The sequence below is a fragment of the Hemiscyllium ocellatum genome, chromosome 24, assembly GCF_020745735.1.
Source record: "Hemiscyllium ocellatum isolate sHemOce1 chromosome 24, sHemOce1.pat.X.cur, whole genome shotgun sequence".
Classification (NCBI taxonomy): Eukaryota; Metazoa; Chordata; class Chondrichthyes; order Orectolobiformes; family Hemiscylliidae; genus Hemiscyllium; species Hemiscyllium ocellatum.
Genome location: NC_083424.1, coordinates 21,500,690 through 21,518,817, shown reverse-complemented (window position 1 = coordinate 21,518,817; position 18,128 = coordinate 21,500,690). Strand labels below are relative to the sequence as shown.

At 40.1% G+C, this 18,128-nt stretch overlaps 1 protein-coding gene across 3 annotated transcripts in view; it reads right to left on the bottom strand.

The window, feature by feature from the left end:
* Positions 1-950: 950 nt before the first annotated feature.
* The window catches only part of LOC132827096 (transcriptional activator MN1-like), a 133,195-nt gene continuing 116,017 nt past the window's right edge, over positions 951-18,128 (bottom strand). Inside the window, exons 2-3 of one of the 3 annotated variants that reach the window (XM_060843573.1) lie at positions 5,596-5,762; positions 951-1,641 (exon numbers count right to left, since the gene is read on the bottom strand). In XM_060843573.1, the coding sequence (XP_060699556.1) occupies positions 5,596-5,762 (167 nt within the window). In that variant the 3' untranslated portion in view covers positions 951-1,641. Of the gene's footprint in view, positions 1,642-5,595; positions 5,763-18,128 lie in introns of those variants that run through there. The other 2 variants (XM_060843574.1, XM_060843576.1) reach the window with 2 other exon arrangements.

The following is an 18,128-nucleotide window of genomic DNA, read 5'->3' as shown; positions in this document are numbered from 1 at the left end:
ATTTTCCTGCTCCTTGGATGCTGCCTGACCTGATGTGCTTTTCTAGCACCACTCTAATCTAGACTCTGGTTTCCAGCATCTGCAGTCTTTGTTTTTGCCTGGAATGCTTTGCCAGGGGATATGGCAGAAATAGATATGATAATAAAGTTTAAGAGACATTTGGACAAACAGATGAACAGATTGGGAATAGAGAGATACAGACCATGTGCAGGCAATGGGATTAATTTAGAATGGCATTAAGGTCAGCTCAGACATGATGCTCAATAGGGTCTGTTCTATGTTCTATGCTTATAAGACCAGAAAGACAGTATTTATTGCACATTCCTTGTTAAAGTCTTCACATCTATGAGACCATTGCTGTATGTCAGAGAGACCAATAGGGTGGCAGATTTCTTTTCCGAAGGATGTTCGTGAACAAATTCGGTTTTTCCAGCAACCTTGCATTGACCAGATTGATGCAATTCTTACCATGGGAATGATCTTACAGTCTTCGTTCATGAGCACCACGCATTATGCAACCACAATTATTTTATGCCAGAATGAATTAGCTTGAATTGTGCTAAATGCAAATAAATGCAGCAGTCATTTTATGCATGGTCCATTAATGAGGTTAATACAAAAGCATGCATTGCGCCTTCCAAATCTCTTGCCGATTCAAAATTTAACAAAAGTTCATCCTTTCCCGTAATACTTCAACACCAAAATGAGCAACCAGCAAGGGTACAGAGCACCAGGTATGCCAAAATACAGCAATATGTGAAAACTTATATTTTGGACTCAAGGGAATTTTCCTGTGTGGGACTCACATTTTGTCCTGCGAATTATAAAGCAGAAATTGACTCTTTGGATCAAAGAAAGTCAACAGAAAGCAGAAGTTATAAAATCAGTTGTTTATTTTACATCTTTTAATGGAAGTAGGAAAATTAGTTACATTTTCATTTTCAGGCTGTGTAAGAAACAAATTAAATATTACTTTACCAGTGAGTTAATTTATGAAGTGCAGTATGCACAATCAAGATTATATAAGTATTTTAATATGTTTCTGCTGTAGGTACATTTTAAGGGTCGGACTCAGTGCAGAGAAACTCATCATTTACAGCATCACTGTCACCTTAATACCAGTTGATAATCTGCATCAACTAACATCACAGGGTCCTGTTTATTGACATCCCGCCATGGGATAGGAGAGTTTATCATTTGCCACTGAAGACGTAGCACAATGATTAGCAATGTGACCATGAGCAGCTATTTATTCCAACCTTGTTTCATGATGGTGTGTATTGCAGCTGTTGTAATATCAATAGTTAGAACTTCTGCCCACCTGTCCCCTGATCAAGGACAGCTAAAACAGAGAGTGTACTGAGGGCATATTGAGAGTAAGGCACTCATCTATCCAATCTCCAGAGATGCTGTCTTATTTTCTATTTCATTTGCCATCAAACCGATCTGCCAGTATTCTGTACTTTTCAGAATTGATCTGAATGAGATGTCCTCTCCTCACCAAGCTCAGCTACTTCCTGGTCACAAAGAGACTGCTTTCCACTTCCACCTGATCGTGAAAATCCTTGTTCTCCTTTGCTGCAGCTTGGGCAGTGGTTTCTTCACCAGAGGAAATTACCCCGTACAATCTCGGCAGATCTGCTGAAAAGATTAACATCAAATAATGAATTTATGGTTTTCAAGGCTTTGTGAACTCTGAACTTTTTAAGAGGATTTGATTCAAAAATCAATTATCTATTCAAATAGATTGACTGTGGATAGAGCATAAGAAATAGTATTAATATATTTTAAAATGTCACTGTCTCTGGTTAAATAATTGCCAGTGGAATTGATAGACCGTTAGTTTTGTTTTGCAAATGGATTTACAAGAAGAATTTCAGGTTCCATTTTTTTCCTCTCAGAATGTAGAATATCACTGTTAATCTATATTTCATCATTTCTCATACGTTATGGAAGAATGGGGAGTGGCTAGGATCTTGGAGAGATTGTCATTGCATTGGTAATGTAAGCTCAAATCCAAGTATAGCAGTCAGAGAAATTGAATTTAATTTTCAAAAAATCAGCAAATAAAATACTGACAGAGGGCTGTTCATCCCCTCGAGCCTGCTCTGCCATTTAATACAATCATGGCATTCCTCACATCTATGTACCTGCCCTTTCCCCATAATTGTTGATGCCATAATTTGTGATCAATTGGAAAAGCATAGTTTGATTAAAGACGGTCAGCATGGCTTTGTGAAGGGCAGGTCATGCCTCACAAGCCTTACTGAATTCTTTGAGGATGTGACAAAAGACATTGATGAAGGTAGAACAATGGATCTGATGTATGTGTGATGCACATGTGTGCATCTTTTAGCAAGATGTGTGATGAGGTTACTCATGATAGGCTCATTCATAAAGTAAGGAGGCCTGGGATAGAGGGAAATTTGGCTACAGAATTGGCTAGCCCATAGAAGACAGAGGGTGGTAGTAGATGGAAAGTATTCAGCTTGGAGCTGACTGACCAGTGGTGTTCCACAGGGATCTGTTCTGGGACCCCTACTCTTTGTGTTTTGTATAAGTGACTTGGATGAGGAAGTGAAAGGATGGGTTAGTAAGTTTGCCAATTACACAAAGATTGGCAGAATTGTGGGTAGTGTGGAGGACTATTGGAGGTTGTAATGGGACATTGACAGAATGCAGAGCTGGGCTGAGAAGTGGCAGGAGATGGAGTTCAACCTGGATAAATGTGAAGTGATTCATTTTGGAAGATGGAATTTGAATACAGATTACAGAGTTAATGGCAGGATTCTTGGCAGTGTGGAGGAACAGAGAAATCTTGGGTCCACATCCATAGATCCCTCAAAGTTGCCACCCTAGTTGATAAGGTTGTTAAGAAAACATATGGTGTGCTGACTTTCATTAGCAAGGGTAAGGAGTTTAAGAGCCACAAGGTTACGCTGCAGCTCTATAGTGTCCTGGTTAGACCACACTTGGTCAATTGTGTTCAGTTCTGGTGGCCTCATTATAGGAAGGATGTGAAAGCGTAGGGAGCTTGCAGAGGAAATTTACCAGGTTGCTGCTTGGTCTGGAGGACATGTGTGATGAAGAAAATTTGATGGAATTAGGGCTTTTCTCATTGGAATGAAGAAGGATGAGAGGTGACTTGATAGAAGTGTCCAAGATGGTGAGAGGCATAGATAGAGTGGATAGCCAGAGACTTTTTTCCAGGGTGGAAATGGCTATCACAAGGGGGCATAATTTTAAGGTGATTGAAGGAAGGGGAGTTATAGGGGAGATGTCAGAGGTAGGTTCTTTATACAGAGAATGGTGGGTGTGTGGAATACACTGTTAGCAGTGGTAGTACAATTGGATATATTAGAGATGTTTAAACAACTCTTGGATAGGCAATTGGATGATAGTAAATGTAAGGTATGTAGGTTAGTTTGAGCTTTGATTAGGATAAAAGGTCCATACAAGATCGAGGGATGGGTGGCCTGTACCGTACAACCAGCAACGGGCCATAAAGTTTTGTATTAACGGTGGTGCCAACATTCCGAGAATGATTTTGTTTTAATTGCTCAGTTGTCTCCAGTTCAGTTAAAACTATTTAATTAAACATGTTCACATCCTTCCGTACACTTGGGTACATGAACGTCCTTTTTGCCATTTATTCACACACCTTTTCAATTTCTGAAAAGATAGGGGAAGGGAGCAACCGGTCCAATACTGCTTGAAACATTGTTTCCCCTCCAATATAAAGGGAAGTATTTGCTGCCCCTGTATTTGGAGTATCTACATAGGTAACCTTCCTGTAGTCCCAGACTACCATGGGCTGCTCTTTCATTATAAAGAAATGACTGGAGTGAGTTTAACCTCAGGTGATGGAAGAAGAATTGTTCATCCTCACCTTAAACAGGACAGGAGTTGAACTCACAGTATTCTGTTGTTCTCTCTTGAAAATCAACCACCCAGCCAGCTGAGCTAACCAACACTGAAGGCCTCCATTAGCCGAGTTAGCCGGTTTGCAATGCAGAGAGATGTCAGCTGCATTGGTTCAATTCCCACACTGGAAGTCTTTTCTTCTCACCTTGCCTTAGAATAAACCACCATCAGTCATCTCTCACTGTTGAGAGAGCTGCTATATGGTCTGCTAAGACTGTGGCTAATTTACCTTTTATTATACAAACCTAGAAGTTTTCCACCTGATCTTCTATGGAAGATCACCCACTGTCATGAGGAAGATTACTTAAACAGATTTTAGTTTGTTCTTGGTGATATTGGTGAATAGGAGCAGCACCGAACTTTGATTCCATCAATGTTGTTTGGTTCCTGAGATGGTTTGAAAATGCATGCTGGGGATTGATGGCTATTTATATAGCTGTCAGTGGACAGCTGTGCAATGGATCAGATGGCTTGTAATAGTTGCATTTGACTGGCTATCTGTATGATCACCCTGGGTCAGTTATGTACACTGTTTGTGAAAGTTGTCATTTGGATGCTTATACAAATTGTGAACTGCACATGGATAATCATCAATATGCTGGATGTAAATGGCTACTTGTGCAATTAACATAGATGGCTAGTTGTGTGTTGGCTCCAAAGGGTGACAGGGGGACATGGATAATCGAATGTGCGATGAGCATGGACAACTAGCTTAGGTTTGGACATGAATGGGTAAGTACAATCGTTTGGCTACTATCATTGCTGGATGAACATTTCCTACTGAAACATTGATCTCACTTCACTCCATTCATGCTGAGATGGGTGATCTAGTCCTAAGTTTCATTGGAGTCCAATAAGGGAACCAATCAGGATAAGATTGTCTTTTTGATTTAACTGCTCCTCAATCTTGTTAGACATCAGGCCTCAAAATCTTTAGCAGCAAACAAAGAAATGCAGCGAATGGAATGATGGATGTGGAACAGAGTTGGAGAGGTTTTAGAGGTGATTCTGATGGAGTGAGTTAGGTCAAAGTGACTCCTTCTGTTTATGATTCTATGACACATTAAAAATGCTCTTATTTGTGATTAGCGTTTATATAAGGGTGCAAGTTTATAGTATGGTAATTGATGCCTATCTGATTTCTATATAGCTCCTTACTTGTACATGCATCTATGGAACTCTCAAGGTAGAACATAAAACGAGTACAGATATAAGCCTTAAAATTTAAATGGTTGCGGCATAAGGTGTCACATGACAGTAAAGAGAGCATTACAGCATACTAGCGATCTCCTCTGAAGAAGAAATCTTCTTCCTACTTGTCGGCTTTTACTGTCAGGTATTATTTTTGGTACAATGCGTCTTTGAAGGCCAGTGATGTCCGTAAATTAATATTAACAAGCTCTGCCTAACAAGGATCAAACCGTTAGACTTCTCTCACTTTTCTTTGTGATTAAACATTGCTCATTGAACCAGATATAAATTTATGATGCTCTTTAAAATTTAACAGCTAACATTGTACTTTATTTTTATTTCATACTTTACGATCGTGACACCCAATGGAATTAGGAAAAAAATCCTCCTGCTGTAAGCGTATGAAGCCCGTAAGTCATGCTAAAGCACAGTAAAGCAGCTGAAATAGTTCCAAATGTGCTAACGTTAGGTAATTTATACCTATCTCTTAAGATTCTCAGTCCTCAGGAAATCTGTCAATGAATATCCTTCGTCTTGGCCACTTCCTCGAAAATTGTGTCCATGGTGCCACCAAAGCCATCTCCAGGTTCCTGACTGGGAATTCAGCCTGCGATCAAGATGAAGATGCTGGAGCAGTTCCCGGTGTCCTAAACACACAGAAGGAATGGTATTAGTCAATATCTGTGGAGAGAAAGTATAAGGGAGGCATACAATGAAGTCAGGTGGAAGGTACATGTCTTGTCTAAGAGCTATCATCATTAATTTGTCTCTAAAGTCAAATCCACAATAGATTATAATGTGTGAAATACTCTCATTGCACACCTTCAGGCTGAGTGCATTAAAATATCTATTTAACTGCTCAATGTTGGGTCTCTGAAAGTTAAGCTGTTCCACTGAGGTCCTGAGGGAGGAACCATTGCTTGGGGCCCTCAGCTGTCACTACCTGAATCTGCCAGGAATTACTTTGACCGGATGGTTGCAGAGAATGCCTGATGGTGGTGACAGATATGAGCAAAAGTGAAAGAAAAATCTCTTGAATGCGGTCTCTTGCCTTGTAGCATGAATGTTCAGAATATGTAAAAGTGAAAACTAGAGCACCTTCATCAACAGATCATGGCTGAAAGTGATACAATGAAGCTTTAGGGATGAGATGGGAAAACCATGCTTCACTAATCCCTCAAGCTGACTGAGTAAGATTTTATTCATATCATTCGATGCTATTGAAGTGAATTCAATATTGTTAACTGCTTATCATTCAAAATAGAGTTACTTGTCTATAATAAATGAGTTGATATACAAATTAATTGTTTGAATCTAATATCAGGTGTACGCCCCTTCTACATCTTCAAAGCAATGCTAATTAAACTCCCAATTGACATTTGTTTGTGATAGTGACCACAGAATCTCTCCTCAGCCTACTCATTCTAACTGGAATCCATAAGATATTTACCACCACCTACTATACTTTGCCAATCCAATAAGGAGGTGCCAACCCATGGAAGTTACAGTCCAGGACCACATGTGTGATAAAAAATCTAAGTAGCACACTAAGGGATTCCGCAACCAATGGACTAAATCAAAGCTTTGAAATCCTGCTGAAATCAGTAGTGAATGGTAATGAACAGTTAAACAATGAATGGAAGCAGACACACAAGGCCCCTGTCTTCAATAGGGTCCAACACAGCAATGCAAAAGGTGAAGACATAGCCTTTAAAACCATATGCATCCATGGGTGTTGAGTATATGATTCATTATAACCGCTTCCTGAGGTTATCACCACCACGGATACCAGTATTCACTAATTCGAATCTCTCCATGAAATAAAAACAAATGGCCAAAGGCATTGGATACAGCAAACTCTAAGAACCCTGACAACATTCTGGCTGTAGTACTGAGGATTCATGGCCAAGTTGGTGTAGTAGTGCCATAATACTGGTAAGCGCTGTCCACATATAGCAGATAAATCCAATCTAGTTAATTGCAGACTTACAACCCTACTCTCAATCATTAGCAATGTAATGTGGCACATTGACCATGCTCAATGTGCCACACTTACTCAGTAACAACCTGCTCACTGATACTGAGTTTGGGGATACATGACCCCAGTCCTCATTTCAGTCTTTGTCCGAAAGAGCTGAATTCCAGAAGAGAAGTGAGAGTTACTGACCTTCAGCTTTTGACTTAGTGTGGCATCAAAGGGTCCCAGCAAACCTTAAGTCAATGGGAATTGGGGGGAATACACTCCACTTGTTGAAGTCATACTAACTTCAGGTGGTCGTGATTGTTGGAGATCAGTCATCACTGCTCCAGGACATCTCTGCAAGAGTTCCTGTGAATAATGTCCTAGGCAAAAACCATCTTCAGCTGCTTTATCAATGACCGTCCCTCCATTAAAGTCAGAAGTGGGGACATCAACTGATGATTGTGTAAAAGAAAGGGAATTGTACCTTTAAAGATAGCCATTGAGGCATGCAAAATTGAAACTGGTATCTGCAGGGCTGCAAGTAAGTCCTTTCTTAACACCTCCTGCTTCAATGGCCTGGGATTCCTTGAGGCAGCCTCTGTGGCGTCTGCAGCCCAGAAATCAGCAGCCTGGTGTGATGGTCTTCTTTAGCGGTGGCTTCGGTGACAAGATGGATCCTTGAGGTGGTGTCTCCGGCGGTGTGGTGGTCTGGCCTGGGGTTCCTGCAGTCGGAGATTCAGCAGTTTTAATGTTGGCTTCCTGCAGCAGTGGTTCCTATCTTTTCTCAACCTTAGGAACCCATGAGCCATAAATTGAACAAAGATGGACTTTGTCTTAATTTTTTTATATATAAAATTTCTGTTACACATTTAGGCACTGGAACATGGTGACTTCAACACATTTCACAGTATGTTTTGTAAAAGTACAAGTGACTAACAATTACTATTCTATTTACATAGCTATGTTTACTTGAACTGTTGCTATTCACTCACAAGAGTGCTGTAAGTCTCATATTATTACCTATTTGTAACTGTGACCAGACCCACAGAACTTGAGGTAGATAGTAAAATCCAGTGGTGCTGTCCAGTGACAAAATTTGAGGCGTAATGATATTTTGAACTGTGGGATGGGAAATCTATTTGATCTGAAGAATGAGCGGGAGAAGGTTCACAATAGAGTATGCAGTTAGCAATAGGAAGAAATCTATTGTCCACATGTAGTCATGTATTTACAAAAATGAAACTACTTACTGAGTTGGAGAATGGACATGCACTCAGAAAAGACACTGACAGTAAGCATGCAAGGGAACAGGATGCAGTCCAAGTTATCAAGCAATTGCACTGGCCGGAGTCCAATTCAGCAAGTTATATAGAGAGTCACAAATGCAAACAGAGAGACCAGAGTAAGGTTGCATCAGTAGACTAGAAAATTAAACAAGAGGCCACAGCAGTCTGGGAAACTCCCAGCAGCAAGGAGCATTGATCAGTCATTTAAAAATACAGAACTCGGAAGTATTGTTTTAAAACGATACATTTTGTCATATCTTTTCACAGTTTTTCACCAGGACAATTTACAAGGAACACCGATATAAAGGGAATCATTATTCATATTGAGTGAAAGGAACATGCTGATTATTTGATAAGTGGACTCTGATTGGTAGAGACATTGGCTTGGAGATGCATAAGTTAGCTGATAATTGAGAGTTAACTACCAAGCATTGCTTAAATTTGAAACCAGGCAGGTTGTCTGATTAGTCAAAGGATTTTCATGAAACAGGTACACTGCATATACAAAATGCCCATATGTAGTTTTGAGTATGGAGATGTACCACAATGTAAGCCCAGCTGGCAATCTTACATTGGTTATCAGTGTAATTCTGGATTGGTGGTGCTAGAAAAGCACAGCAGTTCAGGCAGCATCTGAGGGGCAGTAAAATTGACGTTTCGGGCAAAAGCCCTTCATCAGGAATACAGGCAGGGTGCCTGAAGGGTGGAGAGATAAATGAGAGAAGGGTGGGGATGGGGAGAAAGCAGGATAGAGTACAATAGGTGAGTGGGGGTGGGGATGAAGGTGATAGGTCAGGGAGGAGGATGGGGGAAGACAGCAAAGAGTACAATGGGCGAATTGGGGTGGGGATGAAGGTGATAGGTCAGAGAGGAGGGTGGAGTGGATTGGTGGAAAGGAAGATAGGCAGGTAGGACAGGTCATGGGGACAGTGCTGAGCTGGAAGTTTGGAACAGGGGTGAGGTGGTGGAAGGGGAAATGAGGAAACTGGTGAAGTCCAACTTCCCCCACCCTCCTACCTGACCTATCACCTTCATCCCCACCCCCACTCACCTATTGTACTCTATGCTACTTTCTCCCCACCCCCACCCTCCTCTCATTTATCTCTCCATCCTTCAGGCACTCTGCCTTTATTCCTGATGAAAGGCTTTCGCCCGAATCGTTGATTTTCCTGCTCCTCGGATGCTGCCTGAACTGCTGTGCTTTACCAGCATCACTAATCCAGAATCTGGTTTCCAGCATCTGCAGTCATTGTTGTTACCTATCAGAGTAATTCATCACACACTCAGGATTAGTTAAGAAATGTAGTTCAAATACAAAAAACATCTAACGTTGGACACTCTGTTTTGAGATTTGCAAACTCTGGTTGGTTTATTATGGTCATTATCTTGTCTGTAGAAAACAGCCATTTGATATAATTCACCAGTCCTTAAAGTGAATAGATGACATACCTACAGTCATGCCAGCACTGACATTCACATTCCACATTCTTCGTTTCTGTCATAGACAAAATGCCTTTTTGGCTTGAAGAGAATGTCCTGCTAATTTCATGCAAAGCAGTAGTGTGCACAACTAGATCAAACATTTGAGAGACCTTAGTTTTTCAAAATGTAATTACAGCTAAGGATCATTCATTTAATCAAATCTGAAAGTTCAGACAGTTCTGTACTTTGGATTCAGAGTACATTGTTCCTGAAAATCCAGCTGTCTCTCTTGAGGAAGATAAAGAAGATGCAGAGTTGTCTACTTATTGTACAGAACCTTAAAACGAACTTTACATATTTAAAGAAAAAAAACTTAAGTACTCAGCACAGTAGATGTAAAAAAAAACCTCAATTAGCTAACAAAATAGGGTGGCCTGGTTAGCACTGCTGCCTCATAATATGAGGGGCTTGGGTTTGATTCCAGCCTCAGGCGGCTGATGGGAGTTTGCACATTCTCCCTGCGTCTGCGTGGGTTTCCTTTGGGTGCTCTAGTTTCCTCTCACAAGGAAGATGTCTAAGTTAGATGGATTGGCCATGGTAAATTGCCCATAGTGTCAAGGAATGTGCAGGGTAGGTGGGTGAGCTATGGGAGTGGGGTGCGTCTGGGTGGGATGCTCTTCAGAGTCAACGTGGACTTGATGGGCTGAATGGACTGTTTCCACACTGTAGGGGGTTCTATGATTCTAAAATATTATCCAGCGGTAAATAAAATCCAAGTGCTTCATGCAAATATTTAAAGTACAGAAACCATTGATATGTTGCTGAAGGCTACCACTAGAACGTTTGTCAGCCAGTGCTGGCAAGGTTGTTGAACTTATTGAGACGCAGAATGATTTCACAAAGTTGAACATATTTGACCAGCCTAGACTGTCAACAAGAATCCAGCTGCCTGGGGGAGACTTATTCAATTAGAAATCCAGCTGTAACAGGCCAAATGGTACAATCAAGCCTTGCAGACTGAAAACAAGAAACTTGCATCAGATTTGTGAAAATCTAGATCATGCTTAGCATCTTGAAATCTCCCATAAAGCATCAGAAGAGTATTAAAAAGCAAAGTATGGCACTGAGGCACATAAAGAGAATTAGGCCAAATAACCAACTGCTTGATCAAAGAGATAGGTTGAAGGAATCTCTTAAAGAATAAATAATGATGATGCTGAACCAAAGACCTCAAACATATAAAGCATACACATTACCACTGAGCTTCATCCCCTCTCTATGAAAGTACCCTATCTGACCATATTTATTTGTTGTAGAATATATTACTCCACTTCACATTTCCCTTTTCGGTCTAGTGCTCTTTGGGAAATTGTTTCTGCATTGATGATCGACTTGACATGCAAGTTCATTTCGACTTTGAACAGAAACCAAACAATTTCCTTTCATTTAGATGAGTGAGGCTGTTAGCCTTATGCACCTGCATTCATAACTTTCTACAAATCATATCCAAAATTGTATTCGCCGATTTCCAATTTAATTTCCGTTCATTAAGTTTTGGAGAATCAATCAGGTCATTTCACTCAACTTCTCTAAATGTCAGTCAACCGAACTCTTGCAGGATAAAGTCAAGCATTTTTGTGGGATTCACAGAAACTTCATCTTTATACACATCTAATGCAATGAGGAATCACAAAATTACCAGATTCCAATACTGAGAAGAGAGCATTATTGATCATATTGATCAGTGGAATTCATTGCCATGGAGTGCAGTAGAGGCCAGGACATTACATGTCTTCAAGGCATGGATTGATAAATTCTCGATCTCGCAAGGAATTAAGGGCTACGGGGAGAGTGCGGGTGAATGGAATTGAAATGCCCATCAGCCATGATTAAATGGCGGAGTGGACTCAATCGGCAGAAGGCCTTGCTTCCACTCCTATGTCATATGGTCTTATACTTCAATCTATAGCACTCCAAATACTAAAGATTCCATTTTGAACTTGCTGCAGTGGGACTTCTCATAGTATGTACATTTGCTAGATCTTTTACCCTACCTGTCAGCTTGAAAATGACATTTTTGACACAAATTGCTGGCAGTACAAACTAATACTGGACATTTATAACCTGGGTGAGTGATGCAATTGACAATATATTCACTTAGTGAGATTTAAGGATGGAGAATAAAATGAAGGAGGAGGAAATTGGGTGGACTAGAGTCAAATCCTTTATATAAAGTGAGAAATAGAGTAAAAACAAAAGATGAAGAAAACACAAAAGAAGTTTTAGAAATTTAAATTTTAAACATCTCTGGGAATATGTTCCTACCATCAGCTTCCAATGTTTCTCTTTCTGAGTGCAAAGCATTATGAGGGCATGTCATGGTGATATGAAAATTGAGTTTTGAATCCTATCATCTAATTAAATGCAGGACTTTCACGGGCTGAAACAGTTTTATAAAGGGACCAAAGCACTGACCTAATAAAAAATAACCCAAGATTATCTGACCAGCAGAGTTTGGCTAATTTTCATGAAACCCAATGTGAATTCGATCAAAGACAGTTTGAGTTGAAATGAATAGTTTCCTCAAGGGTAGTGAAACTAGTCAGTAAGGCCGTTTGTGAGGCATGAAAAGGTCGTCATCTCCTATTTGATTTGGACCATTATAAAAAGCTTTTCATGTTGAAGCTTGAAACATTTCTGCAATTACACACCCTGAAAACATAACTTCAGCAGACACAGGATATACATGAGCTGCTGTTTTTGACCAGAGGAGATGGAATCCACAATCCAGAACAGAACTCAGGCTAAAAAAGCCTTCTCTCTCAAGAAAGAAAAACATGTAGCGACAACACTGGAAGAAAATCAGGGAACCTAAAATCGCAAAAGTAACTGCAATATTCATTGCTACTAATGGCCTACGAAACCAAATGATGAACCAGGGTGTCAGCTTAAAATATTACAGCTCTGGAACATCCAAATACTCTAAACTCTATGTTCTTTCATTTTCTTTGTATTCAATGTTTTTTTGTTTAAACATTGTGCCCTGTGTGTATATGTGTGTTCATCCTTGTGACTGAATGAAGGCTGTATACCTGGTGTACCACTTAGGAGATAACAAGCTTGGCTTTTGTTTTAATTCAAGAAAACATTGTGATTGGTTCCTTACTGCTTGCTGTAAACAGTAGTCAGCTACATTAGAATTGAAAAAGTTTGTCCACATGCCGAAAAACAACTTGAACCTTTGTTGTGATTTGCGAGGTTGCACGGATGGAAGCTAGTTAATTGTTTCTCATTTGATCATAACAAGTGGTAACAAGTTGACAGTTAATTTACAGACCAATAATGTTCTAGGGATTCAGGTTCGAATCCCGTGATGGCAGATCATGGTATTTGAATTAATTTTTTAAAATCTGGAATTATAGATCTAATTATGATCATTAAAATCGTTGTAGGGAAACCTGTCTGATTCATTAATGCTCTTTACGGAAGGAAAGTACCATCTTTTACCTGGTCTGGCTTACATGTAATTCCAGACCCATAGCAATGTGGTTGACTCTTAACAGTCGTTTGGCAATTGGGCATGGGCAATGCTAGCCAGTGACACTCATATCCTGTGAATGATTAAAAATAAAGGAATTATTTTTGTGGGACATGGGCATTGCTAGCTGGGCCAATATTTATTGCCCATCCCGAGTTACCTTTGGCGAGGTGGTGGTGAGCTGCCTTCTTGAACTGCTGTAGTGCATGTGCCAAAGGTAGATCCATAACACCCTTAGGAATGGGTTCCAGGACTTTGACCCAGCGATAGTGAAAGAACAACATTATGTTTTCAAGTCACGATGGTGAATGGCTCGAAGGGAATCTTGCAGGTTGTGATGTTCCCATGTATCTGCTGCTTTTGTCCCTTTAGATGGAAGCAGGCATGGGTTTGGAAGGTGGTATCTAAGGGTCTTTGGTGATTTTTTGCAGAGCATCTTGTAGACAGTGCACACTGTTTCTAATGAGTGTCAGTGTTGGAAGGAATGGACTCTTGTGGATTTGGTGCCAATCAATTTGAGGCTGCTTCTTGAATGTTGTTGGAGCTACACTCATCCAGGCAACTGGGGAGTATTTCATCACACTGCTAACTTGTGCCTTATAGATAGTGGACAGGCTCTGAGGAGTCAGGAGGTGCATTACTCACTAGTATCCCTCGCCTCTGACCTGCTTTGCAGTCATTGTGTTCACGTGGTGACTCCAGGTGATTTTCTGATCAATGGTAACCCCAGGATGTTGGTAGTGGGGGAGTCAGTGATAGTAACACCATTGAATGTCAAGAGATAGTGACAGACTGTCTTTTATTGGAGATGGTCGGTGCCTGGAATTTGTGTAGTGTGAATATTACTTGCCATTTGTCAACTCAAGCTCGGATATTGTACAGATCTGGTTGCATTTGAACATGGACTGCTTCAGTATCTGAGAAGTCGTGAATGGTGTTGAACAGTATACAATCATCAGTGAACATACCCAATTCTGACCTTATGATGGAGGGGAGGTCATTGATAAAGCAGCTGAAGATTGTTGGGCCTAGGACACTACCCTGAGGAACTCCTGCAGAGATGTCCTGGGGTTGAGATGACTGACCTCCAATAAACACCATTTTCCTATTTGCCAGGTATAACTCCAACCAACAGAAAGTTTGCCCCGATACCCATTGATGACAATTTTGCTAGCGCTCCTTGATGCCACATTCATTGAATGCAATCTTAATTTCAAGGACTGACACTCTCACCTCACCTCTGGAATTTAGCTCTTTTGTCCAATGTTTAAACCAAGGTTGTAATGAGGTCAGGAGCTGAGTGACCTCTGGCAAAACCCAAACTGGGCATCACTGAGCAGGTTATTGCTGGTGCTGCTTGATAGCACTGAACCTTCCATCACACTACTGATGATCAAGAGTAGACAGATGGGGCAGTAATTGGACAGGGCATACCTGGACAATTTTGCACATTGTCAGGTAGATGCCATTGTTGTAACTGTACGAGAACAACTTGGCTGGGGGAGCGGCAAATTCTGGACTACAGGACCTCAGCAAAATGACCAGAATCTTGTCCTTAATTGCCAGAATCTTGTCCTTAAAAAGTGTCCTTACACTGCCAAGTACCAGGCCTAATTTTCTGCATAACGTTTAATTAATTTGAAGAACATAAATGTATTACATCCATGCACCCCATAGGGAAGCTGATGACAGGCTTGTGACGCAAAACATCTAGGATTTGTGCAAATCATGATTCAGAGATATTTCTCCAACACCACAAAGCACTGTGAAATTTACACACTAGTAGCAATGAGCCTCATTAAACTCATTGCTTCCTTCCCAGCAACATCTGGACCAAAAGTTCAGATGATGCTTAAATATTTAGATCTAAATCACTTCTAACCTCCACATACTAGATAATAATTCAGTGAATAATTGCCCAAATTGTAAGTTTGCCAAATAGTCAATGGCACTACTGAAGAAATATTCTGAGATCATTCTTTTTTAGAAAAGAAAAGTTGATTTCCTGTGGCATTTCAGACAGTGGTGAAGACCATGAAGGTTATTCCCTTAAGCAGGTCATGGGCTATGCTTGGATCAAGTCAGGGAAAGAGAGAAAGGGATTGGACAGAAAAGAGGTAGAAGAACAGGAAGAAGAGTAAAATTAAGTGAGTTAAGCAGAGGGACTGAGGTCAGTCAAATTCAGTCAATTGGGTGGGGGAAGGAAGGGTACTGAGGTACAGTAGGCCAACGAGAAGTGCTCATCAGGAAATGGGAGCAGGAAGTCCTAAATATCCAACCTCTAAGAGATCAAGCTGAGTGCCAAGGTGAGGAAATTAGGATCACTCAAAAAGTAACAATCCAGTCACAGCTAACAGAACATGGAGTCACTGAGAAAGAAGCATTCAGGTGAGCTGAGAAGGATGGCAAGTCATGGGAAAGCCAAGAGATGAGGAAACTGTTATTAAGGAAAGGTGAATCTAGGTCACTAGGGATGGTTGAGTAAAAATATCAGAATGCTAGCCAGAGAGAAGGTGGATATCTGACATTAATAGGAAATCAAGCCAGCAGAGGCTAGCTGATGGGATGCATACAATGGTGAAACGTATAGAAAGGGAGAAAGCTCCCTTCTGTGGACTTCAGCAGCAGCTTTTCTAAGATGGGAATGAGGTGACTGAGTTTAGGATCAGGACAAATGCATGTGCTATCTGATGGTACGCAGAAGGCTTCAGTGTTCTAATTAACTGGGATGATCCTGATCATTGCTGACCATTGTATAAAATGCTCATTCAAGGGAAGATGTCAAGAAAAAAATTAATCAGATTTTTAAATGCCACAGAACATCATAAGCAGGTGGCTGGTCTCAAAAATTGCTCATTTATTTTACAGCTCACAACATACATTCTACTTGAGTCCAGTAGTTTAGCAAGGTGTTCAGGGTTTAGAGAAAATGGGTCACAGCTAATGCAAGAGGCAGGGGTTTGTTTGCCATGTATCAGTACAAGTGGATTGTCTAAGATTACTGTACCAATGGTGTTAGCTTACAATCAAACAGGCAGCCTTATTTTAAGGAGGATAGAGAGTAGCAATTTAAAGAAAGAGCAACAACTTGCATTTTGACTTTCTACTTCTCTTTTATATATTAAAAAATCACAGCTTATAAAGTTATAGTCAACAAGGAATCTCAAAATACAATGCCATTTTGAATATTTGGGTGGTACACAGAACACAGAATTCTGGCACATAACATGAAGTGATATTCCACATCATTTAAGTCACTTAATTGTATCTTAATTGTACCTCCTGCTGGGATACTACCTGGCATTTTGAAACCCCTCACAACTTTAAAATATATAGCCATATATTACATTGTCAAAGAGGAAACATATGATATACTTTCTGCTCAAAAAATGGAATTACTACATCATATTTGGGAGTACAGAACTTGAATATCACTGAAAGGTGAGACATATCACAAAGCCTTTTTGTCTTGCACTCATTAAATTTGTGGTGATCATTTGAAATGTGGCATCTTTGCATTTGTCCTGAGTGCAGGATGAAAAACTTCAACAACATGCCTCTTTTTTCAACAATACCTCATGTTTAGTGCTAAAGAAACGTCTTTGTTAGTTGACCATTGTAGCTTTCTGGCAAGGGTCACATTGTACTTACTGCCAAACTAGTGTTTATATTATAACATGGTAAAAAATTCCAACACACAATTTTGAACATTAATGATAATACAGATGTATAATTGTTCACTTCTCTATTAGAAAACTGTAAAATCATCTCGACAGATAAATTTGGAAGAGTCAAATTACACTCAAACTTAGTGTTTCTCTATCCACAGATGCTGCCAGACCAGCTGAGTTTCTCCAGCACTTTCTGTTTTTATTTCAGATCTTCAGCATCCATAGTACTTTGCCTTTATTCAGTAGACGCCAGAGATTCAACTGCCTCCCCTTTAGTTCACTGATCTTTTTTCTATCTCTTCTTCTGTTGACTTCTTTTGGGGTAGATCCCACATATGTCAATGGCTGTCCAGTGTCTTACTCCATCCTTTACAAGTAAGCTTAGACAGAGCGCATTGGTAGGCATTATAACCGCATGGTGGACGATACTGCAGTTGAACCCAATCACTTATTCAACTATGTTCACACATGTTCAGCTCCCAGCTGAGAACACTCATGTAATGGTCAGAAGCAAAACAAGTTGCCTTTTCTAATTCTTAGTAGTGATACTTGTAAAACAGCTTACATATAACAAAACATCCTGAGGCACTTTACAGAACCAGCAATGAACACACTGAAGTAAGTGGGAGAAAAAGCACAAAGACAGAAGCTTCAAGGCTGTTTTTTTTTGAAGGTCAAATAATTCCACCTTCCCATTGCGACCTCTTCCCTTTGAACATGAGTAAGTGGGACACATGATTGTGTGAGGCAGAAAATTTTCTTGCTCTCCAGCCTGTGAATCTTCAAGGGAAGAGCCATTCCATTAGGTAAAGATTGAGAAACACAAAGAGATATAAACATCAGGTAAGAAAACACCATCAATGTCAACAATAATCAAGTTATTCATTTAATTCACCTGAGATGGAAACCACTTTGGTCTCAACAGCACAACAGCATGGATATTATTACACAGACTGGAAATGTCGCAAAAAGGCAGAAATCTTTTTTTGGCTACCACTTAAATGATTAAAAATTAACATATATTAATTTTATTTGTTCCAGACAGCCCAATCCATGTTATTCTGGTAAGTTTTCAGAAACTAGACAGCAGCTTATAACTCGGTACAATTTTTAAAAATCTGACATAAACCAAT